Source organism: Engystomops pustulosus, chromosome 4 (assembly GCF_040894005.1).
Source record: "Engystomops pustulosus chromosome 4, aEngPut4.maternal, whole genome shotgun sequence".
NCBI classification, from domain to species: Eukaryota; Metazoa; Chordata; class Amphibia; order Anura; family Leptodactylidae; genus Engystomops; species Engystomops pustulosus.
Window position 1 is genome coordinate 222,886,587 of NC_092414.1, and position 21,661 is coordinate 222,908,247.

The 21,661-nt window shown below is 43.2% G+C and overlaps 2 protein-coding genes across 2 annotated transcripts; both read left to right on the plus strand.

The window, feature by feature from the left end:
* The first annotated feature begins 2,331 nt into the window (after window positions 1-2,331).
* On the plus strand, window positions 2,332-3,243 carry LOC140128755 (olfactory receptor 11L1-like). Its single transcript, XM_072150456.1, has one exon. The coding sequence runs from the start codon at window positions 2,332-2,334 to the stop codon at window positions 3,241-3,243; it is 912 nt and encodes a 303-aa protein (XP_072006557.1).
* A 392-nt stretch (window positions 3,244-3,635) lies between these two features.
* On the plus strand, window positions 3,636-11,691 carry LOC140128756 (olfactory receptor 11L1-like). The gene is made up of 3 exons (XM_072150457.1): window positions 3,636-3,712; window positions 3,760-3,850; window positions 10,747-11,691. Exons 1-3 carry the CDS (start codon window positions 3,636-3,638, stop codon window positions 11,689-11,691), a joined length of 1,113 nt encoding a protein of 370 aa, XP_072006558.1.
* The last annotated feature ends 9,970 nt before the right edge of the window (window positions 11,692-21,661 follow it).

The window sequence follows — 21,661 nt, forward strand, 5'->3', positions numbered from 1 at the left end:
CTTCAGTGGAAGAAGAGGAGCGGATCCCGGGACAGCGTATCACCCCGACAAGTAAGCAGATGTGCCGAACATCTGCAATCTATTCTTCACTGCGTTTTTCACTTAAATGATCCTGTGTTCACTGTTTTTATTCTATTCTTCACTGTTCTTCACATCTGCTAACTTGTCGGGAGATAATATACACGCGGAACAGTGAAGAATAGATTGCAGATGTTTGCATACATCTGATCACTTATCAGAAGACATTCTTTTTCAATTAAATAACACATTTTATTCCCGAACCATGGTCCCTTTGAAAAATGCTCGAGTCTCCCATTGACTTCAATGGGGCTCGTTATTCGAGACGAGCACTCGAGCATCGGGAAAAGTTCGTCTCGAATAACGAGCACCCGAGCATTTTAGTGCTCGCTCATCTCTAGTTGTGACCCATCTAATAAATGCCAAGAAGGCATAGCACAATTTACCCCTCTCTAGCACAGTATTTAGACTAAACATCTTGTAGTGGTCCAATAAACAGATGCTACAATTTTTTTTTTAATATTTGGCTCATTATTTAACATGGTTTTTGTATTGATGATTTGATTGGATTCTCAATCATGTCACAAATATTGTTCTTCCAATTGTTAACTATTTGCAGACTGGAGGAGCTGAGCCGCAACCTAAATGTATTTTTCGTTGGCAAAAGGGTCTCCCTTGACAATTAATTTCAGCAACTTTTATTTATAGAATTTATTGCAGAGGGAGGTCAATATATATTCACCAGGATCATTACATCCATCTGAAATCTATTTTTATTTCTTTTTACAATGAAACTAAACATGAATATTTCTACAATGTTGTATGTACTAAACAGAAAGTTATTCTAGTGTGGGGGGGGGGGCTGCTGACTGCACGGATAATGGGGCAGATTTACTTACCCGGCCCATTCGCGATCCAGCGGCGCCTTCTCTTCCGGCGATTCACTAAGGCAGTTCCTCCGACGTCCACCAGATGTCGCTGCTGCGCTGAAGAGCATCGGAACGCACTGGAGTATACCGAGCCGGGCTGAGTGAAAGTAAGCGCGTGACGAGCGACATTTTTTTTTTTTTAAATGCGAATCCGTCGGGTTTTCGTTCGGCCACGCCCCCCCATTTTCCGTCGCGTGCATGCCGGCGCCGATGCGCCACAATCCGATCGCGTGCGCCAAAGACCCGGGGCAATTCAGGGGAAATCGGCACAAATCGGAAATATTCGGGTAACACGTCGGGAAAACGCGAATCGGGCCCGTAGTAAATGACCCCCAATAAGTGATTTACTGTACAGAGCAAAGTACATAGTTAATATTATAGAAGGAAAAATAGTCACTTTTCATTTCACATTTTAAATAATGAATAAATACTAATTGTTGCTGAAATAAAATTTTTAATTGTCATGTTTACAAATGGAAATATTATATGGTTAAAATGCTTTCTACCAGAGAACAATAATGAACAAAGTCCCCAAAGGTTGATGTCAGGAGACTCGGCGAGGCATAAATAGTCTTCTCAGGTCTATGTACTGAGCCTTACTCTAACGACGCGCAATCTCTGTATTACACAACGCTTCATCTTATCTCTTGTCCATCATGGATGAAATTTACCGAAAATGTTAAGATCAGTTCTACATCATTTCTGATGTTTATATTGTTAAAACTTTAATTTGTATCAATTATTATTATTATTTTTATTTTTTTTTTAAACTATAGTCCAGTTTAAACATTCATTTTTTTAATGTCTCCTACAGACACTTCCTCCGTCGTCTCACTGAATCCATATAAATATTAATTTTCATTGATTTATTTGTGTTATCACAACTTAAAGTATCTTTCCTGAGATCTATTATCTACGCACAATTTTAACAATCCAGTTTAGTATTTTTTCCGTCACGATGATAACATCGTTAGATGTACACGTCAGTCCTGCATCAACTTTTCTTGTTACTCAATATCTCTGAATGAGAAATGTTGTTTCGTAGAAAAAAAGATGGGGTCGTCTTTCTAAGATCTTGATTTTATGGCTGCAGAGGACGCCACGTGATCGTAATGATTCTAAACCTCAGTAAGGACCATGGATTTAGATGAGATGATGAGATGTGTGTCATATCCCAGTCTCTCGCCGAGCAGCACTGCAGACGGTCACCATTTGCTTGCAGAAACTCAAACAGATTTAAATGAACTTCATTAAGTCCAAGAAGCCCAGACTTTTATAAACTCTAAACATTTGTAGTTGTTTATATTATCTTTATCATGAATTTTTACTTTTTATGATAATTAATCTTCAAAAAGACATGTTATATGATGTTTTAGGTCAAAATATGACAATTGTCACACATGTCCATCTTACGGGATTCCCTGGTCTTCGGGACCTCAAGTATCTTCTCTTCTTCTTTCTGCTCCTCATGTTCTGCCTGATAATAGTTGGAAACCTTTTGATTATTGTTCTGATCTATCTGAGCAGAAACCTCCATTCTCCCATGTACTTCTTCCTCACACAGTTGTCCCTCTCTGACATCATACTGGCCACGGACATTAATCCCAATACACTTAGCGTGGTGCTTCATGAAGGGGCCACCATGTCCTTCACCGCCTGCTTTGTACAGTTTTATTTTTTTGCCATTTCAGAATGTACTGAGTGCCTTCTCCTGACCGTGATGTCCTATGACCGCTACATGGCCATCTGCCAACCCCTTCACTATAATATTAAAATCAATGAAACATTTTGCCTAAAATCCATTCTTTCCGTCTGGCTTATCAGCTTCTTCATGAGCGGGATGTATGAACTAGGCGTCAGTAGACTTTGGTTCTGTGAAGCCAATGTTATAGATCATTTCTTTTGTGATTACACCCCTATCGTGGAGCTTTCCTGCTCAGATACCTTCTTATTTCAGGTACAGACATTTTTATTAAGTTTTTTTGTAATTGCTAGTCCATTTCTGATCATAGTGGCCTCTTATGTACATATCATATTCACAATCCTAAAGATCCAATCCCAGAGTGGGAGACAGAAAGCCTTCCTCACCTGCAGCTCCCACCTGACTGTGGTCTCCATATTTTATGGAACATTAATATCGGCTTATGTGGTTCCAACAGGAGGACAATTAATTATTTTGGGTAAAATCAACTCCCTCCTCTACACGGTGGTGACTCCATTACTGAACCCAGTGATTTATAGCCTGAGAAACAGAGACTTTATGGAGGCCTTCAAAAACCTGAAAGCTGCAATTTGATCCAAAATGTAAATAAACCAAATAAGAAAAATTTAACCACGAAAGTTGTCACAACTATTGATACTAACTGTGTCACACCAGGATAATGCAGCCATCAGTAAGCAATCTTGCTGTGTCTATGTCAAGAGAAAGAAAGGAATTCACGCCCTGAACTCAAACACGACCCAAAGTTCCTACCGAATAGTGGTAGGAGACGAAAGAAAGAAACACAGGGGTATATGTAACACCTCTGTACCCGGCTCTCAACTCTGTAAAACTCTCTTGTTCCGCGTTTCACAGGGAGCGGAAATTGGTCTGGAGCCTGACCGCACTCAGAACCGCAACAAAAGAATATTGATCCAGCAAGTCATGATCCAACGTTAAAAAAGTAACTTATTTATTTATCCACACGAATGGAGGACAATACACTGAGAACAAAACAGCCAAGTGTCACAGACCAAACGTGCTGGATCAATATTCTTTTGTTGCGGTAATAGTGGTAAGGAACTACTAGTTGACAATTCCTGCTCTGAATAGGTGCTCCGAACAGAATGATAATGAACAGAAAGAGGTAGAAAGACAGATAAATGTACAGATGAAAGATAATCGGTACCGGCAGGGAATCAGGGTTCGTTTTTCAGACTAGATTTATGCTTAAGTATAGGTTTGGGTTCAGTTTGGGGTTCACGGTTCCAGATCAGACAGGACACACGTCAAGATAAAAGTTATGGGTTCCGGATCAGGTTGTGGTTCAGAGTTGCAGATTAGGCAGAATACAGGGGGTCATTTACTAAGGGCCCGATTCATGTTTTCCCGACGTGTTTCCCGAATATTTCCAATTTGCGCCGATTTTCCCTGAATTGCCCCAGGATTTTGGCGCACGCGATCGGATTGTGGCGCATCGGCGCTGGCATGCACACGACGGAAATCGGGGGGCGTGGACAAACGAAAACCCGACAGATTCGGAAAAACCGCCGCATTTAAAAAATAAAATGTGTCGCGAAAATTGCACTTACCTTCACTAGGAATAGGCCGGTGAACTTGAGTGCATTTTGGCGGACTTCAGCGCAGCAGCGCCACCTGATGGACGGCGGAGGAACTACCTTAGTGAATCCCGGCCTGACCCGAATTCACCGCAGAGAACGCGCCGCTGGATCGCAAATGGATCGGGTAAGTAAATCTGTCCCACAGTGTTCTGCATCAGATCAGGGGTTCAGGGTTGAGGACCAGATAGGATTCAGGCTCAAGTACAAGTTCAGTGTTTGGAAATGGATTGGGGTTACTCGCTCACAAGGTGTTTCATAGAAATGGTTTGGCAAGACACAAACAGACAGTAGTCCTACAGATCACAGGAAATTTATAACCAGAACTGATTGAACTGTGGAATGGATATTTAAGGTATTCCTGGACGCCACCCTCACAGCTGATAAGCTTAGCTGCCTATCGATCAATCTCTACCTGCAAAAATCCCGGCTCATAGAGAAGAGGAAACCACTAAGATTGCAACAAAACACACACCCAGCTTAGCCAAGCAAATCAACTCTAAAAGACAGCTGTCAATCAAAGCTCCTTCAGATAAGTCCTGAGAGCGGTTTACACGCCCAGATCTCTGCAGCCAGGGCATATTCAGAGGGTTCTGTCAGTCTTGGTAGAAGAATTTTATATAACTGTGAACTTAAATACATTGCAACTGGAGTGAATACAGATATGGTATAAGCCATAAAGATGGGCAAACCAGTTCACCTGTATGGAGACTCTTAGAAATCCAGACAATTTTTAAGGTTTTTGTGCATGTCTGGTCTATAAGCTATGAGTGTGTTGTACTCTACTATTTCTTTGATCACATTTTGGAGATAGAAGTAGCGAGCAGAAGGCCAATATGCCGAATAGAAACCTAAAAAATACAAAACCTTGGCCCCTCAGTGAGGTTCTTAAACTTCTGATATAAATTTATGTTGGTTTTCTGAAAAGTTGGAGAAACAGTAGAGAAAGGGTTGTTCATTGAACCGTGGTCACAAATAGATTGAGGAGTAGGAATCCAGGGGACAAGAATTGCCTTAGTTTCTCTGCTGGGCTTCATTTTATGTAAAGTTGGGTATTTTGGTATGTGACCTGCCATTCCTGTATCCTACATTGTAGAATTTCCAGGTTGGCCACTTTCACTTTATAAACTACCGTATATACTCAAGTATAAGCCGACCCAAGTATAAGCCGAGGCCCCTAATTTTACCACAAAAACCTGGTAAAACCTATATTTTTTTACTCGAGTATAAGCCGAGTTTGGGTTTTCAGCACATTTTTTTGTGCTGAAAAACTAGGCTTATACTCGAGCATATATGGTACATTTTTTTCACATTTTTTTTCAAAGATAAAGTAAAAATTTGAATAATGTAGGAATCAAAACTGACACTTTTTCCTATTTTAATTTGTAGAGCTTCTGCATAAATATTGTCCAATGTAATAAATATTTCCATAAATCTCTTGAGCTGCGAAAAAAATGCTTGTTGAGATTCTGGAGTGAAATTGGTTAAATTCGAATCCTCTTTAGTAAGATCCATCAACAGCTTAGCCACAACAGAAACATTTGTAATAAACGTGTGGTAATACAGAAACCCATTAAACGCTAAAGATCTTTAAGACTGGTAGGATGTTCCCAGTTCTCTATATCCATCCAAAAAACATTCAAGGGTGATGAGAGATTTTCTGGCCTCTGAACAGATATATAGACCTTTTAACAAACAATACATTTTTATATAGACTTTAACCTCTTACTGACCAGGACCTTTTTGGTTTTTGCATTTTTTTGCATTTTTCACTCCCCAACTTCAAGTAGGTTTTTTATTTTTATTTTTTTAATTACATTTTTTTACTATTTTTCAGACTTTCTACAGTCCTTAGATATTCTGATTGATCTGACCATATACTGCCATTCTGCAGTATAGCATTTATTGCGATTTTGCACGTCATCAATTGCAATCTTAATTGCACACTGTAATAGATAGCCAAAAACACGGTAGCCTTGGATCTTTGTGTTACCAGAGGCTGTCATAGCAATGGATTGCCGCTCCCCAATGAAGTCACGGGGAGTGACGATCCGGTGTCTTTCCGGCTGTGGTAGTGGGTTTACACCCGATATTGGTGCTAGCACTATGCATCAAACACTTGTCAGGATCAGTGGATCCTCTGGACCACCGCGGGAGATGGAACTAGCCAACACCTGGGACCGGAGCCCAAGCGGCACCTGGTTTTCACCAGAGCCCGCCGCAAAGTGGGTTGGACTTGCTGTGGCAGGATACCACCAGGTCGTTCCCAGGTGTGACTAGCCCACGGTGGCAGCCGAGGTCGAGGTACCTTAGCGGATGACAATCTTGTAGTCGGGTCCAGGCACAGGGTCAAGGCAGGCGGCAGAGATGCAACGTCAAGTCCAAGTCTGGGGTCAGCAACGGGAGGTCCAGGCAGGGGGAAACGGCAACACAGGAGCGGGAACACACAGGAATACACAGGAACGCAGGAATACACAGGAACGCAGGAATACTCTCTTGGAAGCTTTCTCTTAGGCTATGAGGCACAAAGATCCGGCAAGGCTTACAGGAAGAGGCAGGCTTATGAAGAATTGGGCAATATGGCCAGCACCAATTAATGGCGCGCTGGCCCTTTAAATTTGGAGAAGGGGCCGCGCGCGCACAGCGGAGGGGAGCGAGCCAGGAGCCGGGACGGGTAAGAAGCACTGGCAGCGCGCTGGCGGGGGCTGGGCGGCACGGGTGAGCCCGCGACCCGCAATGTGGGTCGCGGGACCACCCGTGACAACACGTAGCGGCAATGGAGTGGGCTCAGCCCTCTGAAATCACCAGCAGCAAATACATGACATACTAGTATGTCACATGTCAGTAAGGGGTTAAAGGACCACTCCTGACATGTTCAATATCAGTAGCCAAGTCATATATTGTCCAAATAAACTATATATTGACCCAAGATATCACAAAAAAATGTTAACTATTATCTGGAGGACAGCATTGTGCACAACACATTCTAAAAGGCATCACTAGATATTCAAAGTGTCCCTCTGGGGCATAGAGTGCAGTCTTCTACTTGTCCCCTTCTCTGATCTGACTTAGATTGTGGGCCCCATTGGGATCACTTTTGGAGAACTACCGGTAGAAGGTGCAAACTACCTGATTACAAAAGTCATGAATTAAAGGAAGAGGTAAAGATTTTGTCCACAATGCTGTCAATACAAGGTCTTATTCCTATTTTTATTCCAACAAAACCTGCCCCTATAGGAGCACTTGCGGGATGGATGTGTCATTTCTGGAGACTGACCCATAGATTGAATATCCACCCCTTTGGTTATTTAGACCCCAGGAGGATATCAGTCCCAGTCTTAAAGTCTATACGGTGGTAAGCAATGGATTCCTCCTCCATGTGATATTCAGACATAAACAAAGCAGTACAATAGGAAGAACACTTAGGGGCATATTTATCATATGCCGTCACTATACATCAAGAGGCTTCCGCAGAGCCTGGCGTAGAAATAAACACAGCCAGTGACTCTTTACATGTGAAAAGTCGCTGGCGGCAGTGAGTGCACCAGCGCGGGAACAGTAACACCCCACGCCAGACGACTCCCATCTGGCTGCAACCCCCCTCGTGCCCCTTCAATCCCCACTGGCGTGAAGGTGATGGAGATGGCAAAATAGTCACAAGTGTTAGCAATAAGTTAGCATTTGCGATTATTTCAGGGCCAGATAAATATGCCCCTTAGTGCTCCATTTCAACTAATACCCCAGTACACAAGTCATAAATAGAATTCTGTAATGTTAAGCAAGAAAACCAAAAATTACAGCGGAGGACATAATTATTTAGGATAAAAAATACTACTAGTTCAATGTGGATAGAGCCAACTTGTATAGATATTTGTGGTGTCTTGAAATGAAGCCTACACTTCCCCATAAAGGGTATTCCCACAACAACAAGATTCTTAAATATACTTAGGATATTAACAAAAAATTCACATATATAATTCCAACCTATTTCTAGCAGTCCTGGTGTACAAAATTTTGGTTGTGTCTGGATCTGACCATAAATCTTATGACTATGTTTGGGTAATTCCCTTTAGCTTATCTTACATTTCAGGAGAAGGGGGAGGGGTAGGTGGCAGACAGACCTACAGACATAGACACGTCCTGGTCTGGTTAAAGCCGTGCTTCTAGCAATATAAAGAGTAGAGAGGAACAGCTGCTCTACAAACAAGATAAGTTCTGGATCTCAGGGGAGGGGGTGACATAGCAGTACTTAACCTGTTTTATTGATAAGACAAGGCAGCAGAGCTGTGCTACTTTGTCTTATATCCATCTCATGGCTCTAATTTCATTTATTCTATTTGTCAGATACTAGTAAATGTTCAGAAGCTACATGAAAGTATAGATAACCCTGGGCCCTGATAATATAAGTACATTGTCAGCACACAGCATCTCCAAGCACAAAAGGATCATGAAGTGACTGCTTAGAAAGTTCCTGCCCACACTGCCAATTCACACTGACTATCAGTCATAGGAGCTAAAACAGCAATAAAACCGTGTAAAATTGCAAATTATGGGGTCAAATATTATCTTTATTGTATAAACATCACTCGGTTATTGATATTTGAGAATTTTCTTACATGGGAAAATCCTATGAGGCTTGAGAAAGGCCTCATCTTGGAAGAGCCATTGCTGGACATGTGGGAGTAAAAGTTGCTTTTTCTTGTACTGCAATCTTGGAATCTTGGAGTGCTGCTAATTTTTGATTCCATATATATATATATATATATATATATATATATATATATATATATATATATGTACTGTATATATTTGTTGTCAAAGAGCCTCGGCCCCAGCTGATTGGAGTAGAGGTTTAAGGGTTAACTACACAGCCAGCAACATAAGCCAAAGTTCCCACTAGGAATGACAAGTAAAAACAAAAATAGAAATCTAAACATCCTAAGCCACGTTCTGCGGACAGAGGAAGATGCTGCCACGGATATTACGTTGCTTCAGTAAATAAGGAAGTTTGTACCAGTGAGAAAACTTTTGATGCTTTATATAATCTGTATTAAAAAATAATTGACCAAAATATTGTAATTTTCTCATTTGGTTTGGGCAACACAATGCCCTTTTCCACAGCCTGCGAATGCATAGCACAATGAAGTTTACTTTTTGTCCAGAAAATTAATTCAGCAAAGATATGAAGCTTGAGAAAAATGGATCAATTTTACAACTTCAGCATTACAGATCCTAAAAACGTCACATTACACTCCCCGGAGGCCAATACCAGGAGACTTGGCAAAGCATAAAGAGTCATCTCAGGTCTTTGTGCCGAGCCGCGTCCTGACAATGCACCATCTCCGTATTACACTACATTGCACCTGATCTCTAGTTATCAGCCCGATTGCTGAGACTTTTGGGTGGCTCAGTATAAGCAGTGACATTCCTGCTGGCGACTCTTCCGGATATGGTGAGTACTGAGGCCGATGGGTCGTAGGGTTCATGTATTATAGGAGAATAAAACAAGACGACTTTCTCCTGTAACAGGAATATCACTAGGATCACAGAGTGTAAAAGATCTTTCCATGTCCTCACTATTTTCTGTATCATTACAATTGTCGATTCCCTTAAAATATGTTTTTATACATATTTATTAATCATTGTATTTACTAACATCATCAATAGTGATTTATCTAATGTGTCAGAGAATTCCGGTTACTGACTTATAAATACATCTATTCCGCGCACCATGAACGGTAATAAGTGATTGAACCCTGCTTTCATTTCTCTAGACCTTTAGGTCGCTGCTCGTTAGAGATACTGGGGCAGATTTATCAAGAGTCTGAAAGTCAGAATATTTCTAGTTGCCCATGGCAACCAATCACAGCTCCCCATTAAAATATTCATGATCATTGGTAAAATGAAAGCCAAGCTGTGATTGGTTGCCATGGGCAACTGGAAATATTCTGACTTTCAGACTCTTGATAAATCTGCCCCACTATGTTTGTTAATAACAGATCTTCAGAGATTGTGCTAAACTTCTATCTCCTTCCTCCATCACTTTTGTATTTCAATTTTATAAATGAAAGAAAAAAGAGTTGTGATTGTTTTACATTTCACTTATGTTCATCTTACATAGTTACGTAGTTTATATGGTTGAAACAAAGACACATGTCCGTCAAGTTCAACCAATGTAGAAAATAAACTTCCCATTTACTAAACCAGACAGCGACACCGTGTTATGTACTAAACACCTTGACCTGTAATGTGTAATCTTCAGTACATCACACAGAGCACAGATATGACTGGATAAATTGTAGTATGTTGTATCCCTGGTGGCACTGCAGGAGATAACCACATGCTTGCAGACCCAGAGCCGTAAAGTGTATGTGCCGAACACTGTGGTTTTGGGTCCCCAAATCTGAACCCAGACTTACCAGAGATAAAGAAAGATAATCAGAAATTTGTTTTTAATTTAATTCTTTTGGTTTTTCTACAGTTTCAATTTATGCTCAACGTCTCCAATGTCCAACTTATGGGATTCCCTGGTCTTCGGGACCTCAAGTATCTGCTCTTCGTCTTTCTGCTCCTCATGTTCTGCCTGATCATGGTGGGAAACACTTTGATTATTGTTCTGATCTATCTGAGCAGAAACCTCCATTCTCCCATGTACTTCTTCCTCACACAGTTGTCCCTCTCTGACATCTTACTGGCCACGGACATCATTCCCAATACACTTAGCGTGGTTCTTCATGAAGGGGCCACCATGTCCTTCACCGGCTGCCTGGTGCAGTTCTATTTTTTTGGCATTGCAGAATGTACTGAGTGTCTTCTCCTAACAGTGATGTCCTATGACCGCTATATGGCCATCTGCCAACCCCTTCACTATAATATTACTATCAATGAGACATTTTGTATGAAATCTGTGGTCGCAGCCTGGATTGTCGGCTTCTTTATGAGTCTGATGGATGAGTTAGGCTTCTGTAGGCTTCAGTTCTGTGGACCCAATGCCATTGACCATTTCTTTTGTGATTACACACCTATTGTGGAGCTTTCATGCTCTGATACCTTCACACTTCAGATCCAGACATTTGTACTAGGGATTTGCGTAATTGCTTGTCCATTTCTGCTCACAATGGCCTCCTATGTATATATTATATTCACCATCCTGAAAATCCAATCACAAAGCGGCAGACGGAAAGCCTTCCTCACCTGCAGCTCCCACCTGACTGTGGTCTCCATATTTTTTGGAACATTGATATCAGTTTATGCGGTTCCAAAAAGAGGAAATTTGTTAATTTTGGGTAAGATCAATTCCCTTCTCTACACAGTGGTGACTCCATTACTAAATCCGGTGATTTATAGTCTGAGGAACAGAGACTTCATGGAGGCCTTCACCAATCTGAAAAACTCTGACATCTTTTTACAATTATTTATTAGTTAATATGTAAAAGGAATCTGGTGCTAGAACCAGTAGCACAATGATTAATGATTAATTGTTTTAGATGGTGATAGACAAGAGAGTTTAGGACCAAACCTGGAACTGAGGATGTCAGTAACTCTTTGTGTGATCCAGCAGATACACAGAGCAAGTTTGTGGGACCCAACTTCCCCCTGGATCACCAGTATAACAAACACTTCTTCTACTTACAGTCCATTGTATTAGTATTTACGGGGGTAGAACAAAGAAACTAGAACAGATTTTATACTTTCTAGATAATGACTCAGCCATCTCTTACCCTTGGCACTGATCGGGGGTGATAACTTTTCTGATGCTGCCAGCAATGCATGCTGTTAGCATGTGTGTGTCGGTTGGTAAACACCAGCATGATCTGCATTTACCCGAGAATCATCGCTCCTTTGTGCCACCCACATGGAAATGACGCTCAAGGTGTTGGAAGGAAACACCCCTGAACATTAGCAGTAATGCTCAGGGGTGTTACCAGTGGGGGTTAATGTGCCGATTTGGTATGAGTATGCTCTCCACCTACCCAGGTCATCCCTACCACTTAAAATTGATAGCATACATTAGGATATAGGACCTATAGACCCATCATCAATTAGCCTGTACTGATTAACAATACATGCTACACTTGCTGAATTTTGCAGTAGCCTATAAACATGCAGATCTGATACTGAGGTCAAGAACTATTGGACCCAGGATGCCAACATCGACAGAGAACTGAATAAAAATCTATAATCAATTGACCCCTCCACCCTTCCTCCCCCCCAAAAAAGTCTCACCCGGGTTTGGCACCCTAAGGGGATCAGAGCTGTGAATGTCGCTCATTGGGCCTGTAGGACTAAGGCGATTTAGCCCATGAATTCAACAATCATCTTCTTAAAACAACTTTGAGCCACCTCTGATTATTGATGAGAACATATCTAGCAGGAAGGGGGTCTCCTTTGCAGTGAGGATGTGCCCATGAGTGTATTTTATCTTAGGCTATATTTGGTCCTTTACTATTTGGAACACTACTTTATACCACTCTTGTCTGTCTTAATTCATTTCCACCACACCATCTTCTTTTTTTCACTAAGTAAACACCTTAGCGCTCCATGTCCAATATATATCAGATTCTGAGTGCAGGGTGACAGAACAGGGGGTGGTCCTGGAATCCCCCGATGAGATCACAGGATCAAACTGGTCCTGTGATGTAGCTCAGCATTATTGACCCGTCAATACAGACTGGCCAATGACTGCAATCTATGACGATGGGGGGAGATGTTACTAGCCCCCTGCCCTCCAACATTGCCATTTTGTTTTTTGTTGTGTTAAAGATAGGAGTGCTAGTGATTTGTCCCCATTACTGTTCCCAAAACACACTATTATTCCCCAACTGTCCATTTTTGGCTTCCATTCACAAGCGCACTTTTAAGTGTGATCTAATAGGAGTAGTAGTAGTTGTTTGGAGGAGTAATAGTTGTGTGAAAGAGGAGAAGTGTTGTGGGGGAATTGTCACGCAGAGGTGTAGTAGTCATCTGGAAGAGTAGTAGTCGTGCAGAGGAGTAGAAGTTGTGCGTAGGAGTCGTAGTTGTGCGGAGGAGTAGAAGTCATGTGGAGGAGTAGTATTTATGTAAAGTACTAGTAGTCGTGTGGAGGAGTAGTAGGCTTGTGGAGAAGTAGTCATGCAGAGGAGTAGTAGTCATCCGTAGGAGTAGTAGCCATGTGGAGGAGTAGTATTCATGTTGAGGAGTAGTAGTCTTGTGGAGGAGGAGTAGTCATGCGGCCGAGTAGTAGTCATGTGGAGGAGTAGCAGGTGTGTAGAGGAGGATTAGATGTGTGGAGGAGTAGTCATGCGGAAGAGTAGTTGTCATGTGGAGAGGTAGTTGTAGTCGTATGGAGTAGTAGTAGTCATGTGGAGGAGTAGTAGTCTTGTGGAGGAATTGTCATGTGGTGGAGTAGTAGTCGTGCAAAGTAGTAGTTCTGCGTAGAAGTCGTAGTTGTGCGGAGGAGTAGAAGTCATGTGGAGGAGTAGTATTTCTGTAGTGTACTAGTAGTCGTGTGGAAAGGTAGTAGTCTTGTGGAGAAGTAGTCATGCAGAGGAGTAGTAGTCATCCGTAGGATTAGTAGCCGTGTGGAGGAGTAGTATTCATGTTGAGGAGTAGTAGTCTTGTGGAGGAGGAGTAGTCATGCGGCCGAGTAGTAGTCATGTGGAGGAGCAGCAGGCGTGCAAAGGAGGATTAGATGTGTGGAGGAGTAGTCATGCGGAAGAGTAGTTGTCATGTGGAGAGGTAGTTGTAGTCGTATGGAGTAGTAGTAGTCATGTGGAGGAGTAGTAGTCTTGTGGAGGAGTTGTCATGATGTGGAATAGTAGTCGTGCAGAGTAGTAGCTGTGTGTAGAAGTTGTAGTTGTGTGGAGGAGTAGAAGTCATGTGGAGGAGTAGTATTTCTGTAGTGTACTAGTAGTCATGGGGAAAGGTAGTAGTCTTATGGAGAAGTAGTCATGCAGAGGAGTAGTAGTCATCCGTAGGAGTAGTAGCCCTCTGGAGGAGTTGTAGTCATGTGGAGGAGGATTAGTTGTGTGAAAGAGTAGTAGTTGTGTATAGCAGTAATAGTTGTGTAGAGGAATAGTATTCGTGTTGAGGAGTAGTAGTCTTGTGGTGGAGGAGTAGTCATGCAGCAGAGTAGTAGTCATGTGGAGGACTACCAGTCGTGTAGAGGAGGATTAGATGTGTGGAGGAGTAGTCGTGCGGAGGAGTAGTTGTCATGTGGAGGAGTAGTTGTAGTCGTATGGAGTAATAGTAGTCAGTCGCTCAGTTTTGGCTTGTGATTCTAAGTGGCTAGTGAACTTAAGTGAGTTTAAAAAAGCAGAGTTTTGTGTGTGTTAAGAGTGAATCTGTTGTTTGGGTGATTGTGGACTGAGTATACAGGTAATAGCAAGGCACTTTTCTTAGTGTCACAATTTAAATAGATTTTTTTTTTTTTCTCTTCTTTGCCTGGTCTGCTAATTGGGAGGAGGGATTAGTGTTCACACCTGATAAATTAAGGTCTAGCAACTCACTTTTGAGCTCGCTCAGTTTTGGCTTGTGATTCTAAGTGGCTAGTGAACTTAAGTGAGTTTAAAAAAGCAGAGTTTGAAAAAGAGAAGTCCACAGAACTGTAAGTAACCTACATTTTATATCTCTTGATTTATATACTCATCACAGTTTTGTAACTAGGATATGGCTAGCAAGATTGGTGGTATGCTCCAGTGCACACTCTGCCGCATGTATACACTGCTGGAGCAGGAGTTCCAGGGTGAATACCGCTGTGACAGATGTGCCCATATTTTTCTACTAGAAGCTCGTGTTAGAGATCTGGAGGAAGATATTGCACGGCTGCGAGCAATTGACAATCTTGAGAGGAGTATGCTGCTCACTGAGCAAGCAATAAGCGGGGTAGAAGTGGAGGGTGGAGAGGAAAGCCAGCAGGGCCAGGTGGGTAGCTGGGTTACTATAAATAGAGGGAGTAGGAAGGGGTCAAAGAAAAGGAAGGCCAACTCTGACTCTGAACATCCAAGCAAAATTGCAAAATTGTGCAATGATGTCAGGACGTCAGTGTCAGAAATGGCAGCCCTAGCGGATCCTGCTCTCCCTCACAGCCGGGGGAGCAGACCAGCTAGTAGTAGGGTGGATGGGAGTGCAGGCAAGCCAAGGCAGCTAGTGGTTGTAGGGGACTCTATAATCAGGAAGACGGATAGAATAATTTGTCGCCAAGACCGCCTCAACCGAATGGTTTGCTGTCTCCCTGGTGCCAGGGTTCGGCATGTGGTGGAAAGGGTGGATAAATTACTGGGAGGGGCTGGGGATGACCCAGCTGTCGTGGTCCATGTTGGTACCAATGACAGAATAGATGGTAGGTGGAGGAGCCTGAAGAATAATTTTAAAGAACTAGGTTCAAAGCTTAAGGAAAGGACCTCCAAGGTAGTATTCTCCGGAATCCTACCTGTGCCATGCGCTACACAGAGCAGACAGCGGGAGCTCAGGGAGTTAAATGCATGGCTCAGATCCTGGTGTAGAGCAGAGGGATTTGGGTTCCTAGAGCATTGGGCTGACTTTTCACTGGGGTACAAGCTGTTTTCTGCAGATAACTTGCACCTAAGTGGAAGGGGGGCTGCTGTGCTGGGGGAGAGGATCCTAGCAGGGGTGGCGGAGTATTTAAACTAGGATCGGGGGAGGAGGAAAAGAAAGACACTGAAGGGGTAGACAGGTCAGAGAGGGGGCAGGTTATGTTGGTGGGTGGTGAGGTGGGCGGTGTATGTGGGACCAAGGCGGTGGATAAGGAGATCCACAAGTTGCAGAACAGTGGTGAGGATATATGTGCCAGTAAAATTACTTTAAATCGGATAAATAACTGTGGAAAATTAAATTGTATGTTCACAAATGCCAGAAGTATCACAGGCAAAATGGGCGAGCTTGAGGCTCTGATATTAGAGGAACAGTTAGATGTTGTTGGTGTAGTAGAGACATGGCTTGATGCATCGCATGATTGGGGTGTTAATATTCAAGGTTTTACACTCTTTTGGAAAGACAGGGCAAATAGGAGGGGAGGTGGTGTATGTCTGTACGTCAGAAGAGACTTAAAAGCGATTGTGAATGAGTCAGTGGTCTCAGAGTGTGAGGAGGCTGAAACTTTGTGGGTGGAAATTCAAAGCCAAGAGAGCTTTGAAAAAATTGTTTTGGGTGTAATTTATAGACCCCCTAACATCTCTGAGGAAATAGAGGGACACCTATATAAACAGATGGAGCGGGCTGCACAGGAGGGGACCGTAGTGATAATGGGAGACTTTAACTTTCCAAATATAAATTGGGGTCAGGGCTCGTCTTCATCTATGAAGGGGAAACATTTTATGAACATTCTTCAGGATAATTTTATGGTGCAGCTGGTAGAAGATCCCACAAGAGGTGACGCATTGTTGGACCTTGTGATTTCTAACAATGAGGAGATTGTCCAAAATGTCAGTGTCAGGGAACCCCTTGGGAACAGCGATCATAATATAATTATTTTCCTCTTAAACGTTAAAAAGCAGAAACAGGTGGGAAAATCGAAAACTTTGAATTTTAAGAGGGCCAATTTCCAGAAATTCAGGGCTGCAATACAGGATATAGACTGGGATCAGATACTGTCACATGGTGATACTAATGTTAAATGGGAGAAATTCAAATCTATCCTGGGTTTTTATACTTCTAAATTTATTCCAATAGGTAACAAGTATAGACGGGCTAGATTACACCCCGCGTGGCTTACAGCTACAGTTAAAAGGGCAATTAATGAGAAAAAGAGGGCATTTAAAAAATATAAATCTGATGGGTCACCAGAGGCTTTCAATACTTACAAAAAACTTACCAAAATCTGTAAAAAAGAAATCAAATCAGCCAAAATACAAAATGAAAGACAGGTGGCTAAAGATAGCAAAACAAATCCCAAGAATTTTTTTAAGTATATCAATGCAAAAAAAATGGGTCAGAACAGGTTGGACCCCTTTATTCTGAAAATGGGGCATCGGTGACTGGAGACCAAGAGAAGGCGGAGTTACTTAATAGGTTTTTTAGCTCCGTTTATACAATAGAAGAGAGAACTTCTGACTTGGGTGGTGCCAGTGCGGTTCATGCACCCTGTAATATACTAGACTGGCTAAATGTAGACATTATCCAATCTAAGCTCAATAAAATCAATGTGTACAAAGCTCCTGGACCAGATGGGTTACACCCCAGAGTTCTTAAAGAACTCAGTTCTGTTATTGCTGTACCACTGTCTAAAATCTTCAGGGATTCCGTAATGTCTGGTGTGGTGCCAAGTGACTGGCGCAAGGCAAATGTGGTGCCAATATATAAAAAGGGCTCTAGAACTTCGCCAGGTAATTACAGACCTGTAAGCTTAACTTCCATTGTGGGGAAAGTATTGGAAGGGTTAGTAAAAGACTACATACTGGAGTATGTGACATCAAATAGAATAATAAGTGATAGCCAGCATGGGTTTACTAAGAATAGAAGTTGTCAAACTAACCTTATCTGCTTCTATGAAGAGGTGAGCAGATGCCTGGATGGAGGAGCAGCTGTGGATATTGTGTTCTTGGACTTTGCAAAGGCATTTGACACTGTTCCTCATAGACGCCTGATGGGTAAAATTAGGGCTATTGGTTTGGCAGAAATCATTTGCAAAACTGAAAACTGGCTGAAGGATCGTATCCAGAGAGTTGTGGTCAATGATTCCTACTCGGAATGGTCACCAGTTATGAGTGGTGTACCTCAGGGTTCTGTGCTTGGCCCACTACTATTTAATATATTTATTAATGATATAGAGGTAGGAATTAATAGCACTGTGTCTATTTTTGCAGATGACACCAAACTGTGTAGTGTAATACAGTCTATGGAGGATGTTCATAGGCTGCAGGGTGACTTGGACAAACTGAATGTTTGGTCATCCACTTGGCAAATGAGGTTTAATGTGGATAAATGTAAGGTTATGCACCTGGGGGCCAATAATCCAAAGGCAAAATATGTCCTTGGGGGAGTAAATCTGGGAGAGTCCCTTGTTGAAAAGGACCTAGGGGTACTAGTAGATCATAAATTGAATAACAGCATGCAATGTCAATCAGCTGCCTCTAAAGCTAGTAGGATCTTGTCGTGTATCAAAAGTGGTATGGACTCTCGTGATAGGGATGTAATATTACCCCTGTACAAGGCACTGGTTCGGCCTCACCTGGAATATGCTGTCCAGTTCTGGGCACCGGTCCATAAAAAGGATGCCCTGGAGCTGGAGAGGGTTCAACGTAGAGCCACAAAAATGATAAGGGGTATGGAGGGTCTTAGTTATGAGGAAAGATTAAAACAACTAGATTTATTTAGTCTGGAAAAGAGACGACTACGAGGGGACATGATTAATTTATTTAAATATATGAATGGTCCATACAAAAAATATGGTGGTAAGTTGTTTCAGATTAGATCAAATCAAAAGACGAGGGGGCACTGTCTCCGTCTGGAGAAAACAAGGTTTAATCACCGGAGGCGACAGGGCTTTTTTACTATGAGAACTGTCACTCTGTGGAATAGCCTGCCTCAGGCGCTGGTCACAGCAGGGACAGCGGAGAGCTTTAAGAAGGGTCTAGATGCCTTTTTACACCTAAATAACATTGCTGGTTATGTTATATAGAATTGTTTCCCCTAAATCCCTTCCTCATCCAATCCCTTCCCTTCCTTGGTTGAACTTGATGGACAAGTGTCTTTTTTTCAACCGTATAAACTATGAAACTATGTGGAGGAGTAGTAGTCTAGTGGAGGAGTTATCATGCGGTGGAGTAGCAGTTTTTTGGTGAAGAATTAGTAGTGTGGAGGAGGATTAGTCATGTGGAGGAGCATTAGTCGTGTGGAGCAGTAGTACTCATGTGGAGGAGTAGTAGTCTTTTTGAGTAGGAGTAGCCATGTGGAGGAGTAGTAGACGTGTAGAGGAGGATCAGTCGTGTGGAGAAATAGTAGTTTTGTGGAGGTGTAGTAGTCTTGTGGAGGAGCAGTAGTCTTATGGAGGACTAGTAGCAGTGTGGAGGAGTAGTATTTGTGTAGAGGAGTTGTCAGCATGTAGAGGTATAGTTGCAGTATGCACAAGTTTGTATACTATTCCTCTCATCGTCCATTTTTCCCTATTATAGGTTACGGAAAATCATGGCCCAGAAATTGTAAACAACATTGGAGGCATATCGCTTCCAATACCGGATCCCCTAGTGGGGACGAATGTCTATTTTATTTGTCCACCTCATCCTCCCAAAGTGACCCCTTGGGAACCAGCAAAAAGGCGCTTTCGTACTAGTGATGAAGTGCCTGGGACTTATGACCCCACATGGGTGACCTCCAGTAACTATGTGCCTCAGGTTCCTGATTTTACGTCCAGTCCTGGGATAGACAGAAACATGACGGGGCTCAGACCAGTGGACTTTTTAAAGTAATGTTTTAGTGAGGACCTAATTGGTATGATAGAATCCCAGACCAATCTTTATGCTGCACAACATTTTGCCCCAAACCCCACTTCTTTTTATGCGCAACCTCACAGGTGGACTCCTGTCAGTTCAGCAGAGATTGAGTAATATTGCGGCATAATACTTCTTTTGGTACTGGTAAAAAAGTCCAAAATCAGTGCATCAAGGTACATTTATAAGTTCAGGGTATATGAAGGGAAGGACTCTAGAATTGTGCCCCCAGAATGCCCCCCAGAATTGCTGGAAAGATAGCGTGGGATTTGGTGCACCCACTACTAGACCAGGGCTACCACCTCTACGTACACCATTTTACACCAGCACTACCCTGTTTAACAGCCTAACTTCCAGAAAAACTCTGGCATGTGGCATTGTTAGAAGTAATCAAAGAGGTCTCCCAAAGTCGCTGCTAGGGGAAAAGCTCAGAAGGCACGAGAGCCGGGCATTATGTAATGCCCCTGTACAGCAAAGCCAGGCACTATGCAGCGACTCTGTACAGGAGAGACAGGCACTATGCAGTGACTCTGTACAGGAGAGCCAGGTGCTATGCAGTGACTCTGTACGAGAGAGAGGCACTATGCAGTGACTCTGTACAGGAGAGACAGGCACTATGCAGGGACTCTGTACAGGAGAGCCAGGTGCTATGCAGTGACTCTGTAAGGGAGAGCCAGGTGCTATGCAGCGACTCTGTAAGGGTGAGCCAGGTGCTATGCAGCAACTCTGTACAGGAGAGACAGGCAATATGCAGCAACTGTGTACAGGAGAGCCAGGTGCTATGCAGCGACTCTGTACAGGAGAGACAGGCACTATGCAGTGACTCTGTAAGGGAGAGACAGGCACTATGCAGGGACTCTGTAAGGGAGAGCCAGGTGCTATGCAGTGACTCTGTAAGGGAGAGCCAGGTGCTATGCAGTGACTATGTACAGGAGAGCCAGGCACTATACAGGGACTCTGTACAGGAGAGCCGGGTACTATGCAGCGACTCTGTACAGGAGAGCCGGGCACTATGCAGTGACTCTGTACAGGAGAGACAGGCACTATGCAGGGACTCTGTACAGGAGAGCCAGGTACTATGCAGTGACTCTGTACAGGAGAGACAGGCACTATGCAGGGACTCTGTACAGGAGAGCCGGGTACTATGCAGTGACTCTGTACAGGAGAGACAGGCACTATGCAGTGACTCTGTACAGGAGAGCCAGGTACTATGCAGTGACTCTGTACAGGAGAGCCAGGTACTATGCAGTGACTCTGTAAGGGAGAGCCAGGTGCTATGCAGCGACTCTGTAAGGGAGAGCCAGGCGCTATGCAGCAACTCTGTAAGGGTGAGCCAGGTGCTATGCAGCAACTCTGTACAGGAGAGACAGGCAATATGCAGGGACTCTGTACAGGAGAGCCGGGCACTATGCAGCGACTCTGTACAGGAGAGACAGGCACTATGCAGCAACTCTGTACAGGAGAGACAGGCAATATGCAGCAACTCTGTACAGGAGAGACAGGCAATATGCAGCAACTCTGTACAGGAGAGCCAGGTGCTATGCAGCGACTCTGTACAGGAGAGACAGGCACTATGCAGTGACTCTGTAAGGGAGAGACAGGCACTATGCAGTGACTCTGTAAGGGAGAGACAGGCACTATGCAGTGACTCTGTACAGGAGAGACAGGCACTATGCAGGGACTCTGTACAGGAGAGCCAGGTACTATGCAGTGACTCTGTACAGGAGAGCCAGGTACTATGCAGTGACTCTGTAAGGGAGAGCCAGGTGCTATGCAGCGACTCTGTAAGGGAGAGCCAAGCGCTATGCAGCAACTCTGTACAGGAGAGACAGGCAATATGCAGGGACTCTGTACAGGAGATCCGGGCACTATGCAGCAACTCTGTACAGGAGAGACAGGCAATATGCAGCAACTCTGTACAGGAGAGCCAGGTGCTATGCAGTGACTATGTACAGGAGAGCCAGGCACTAT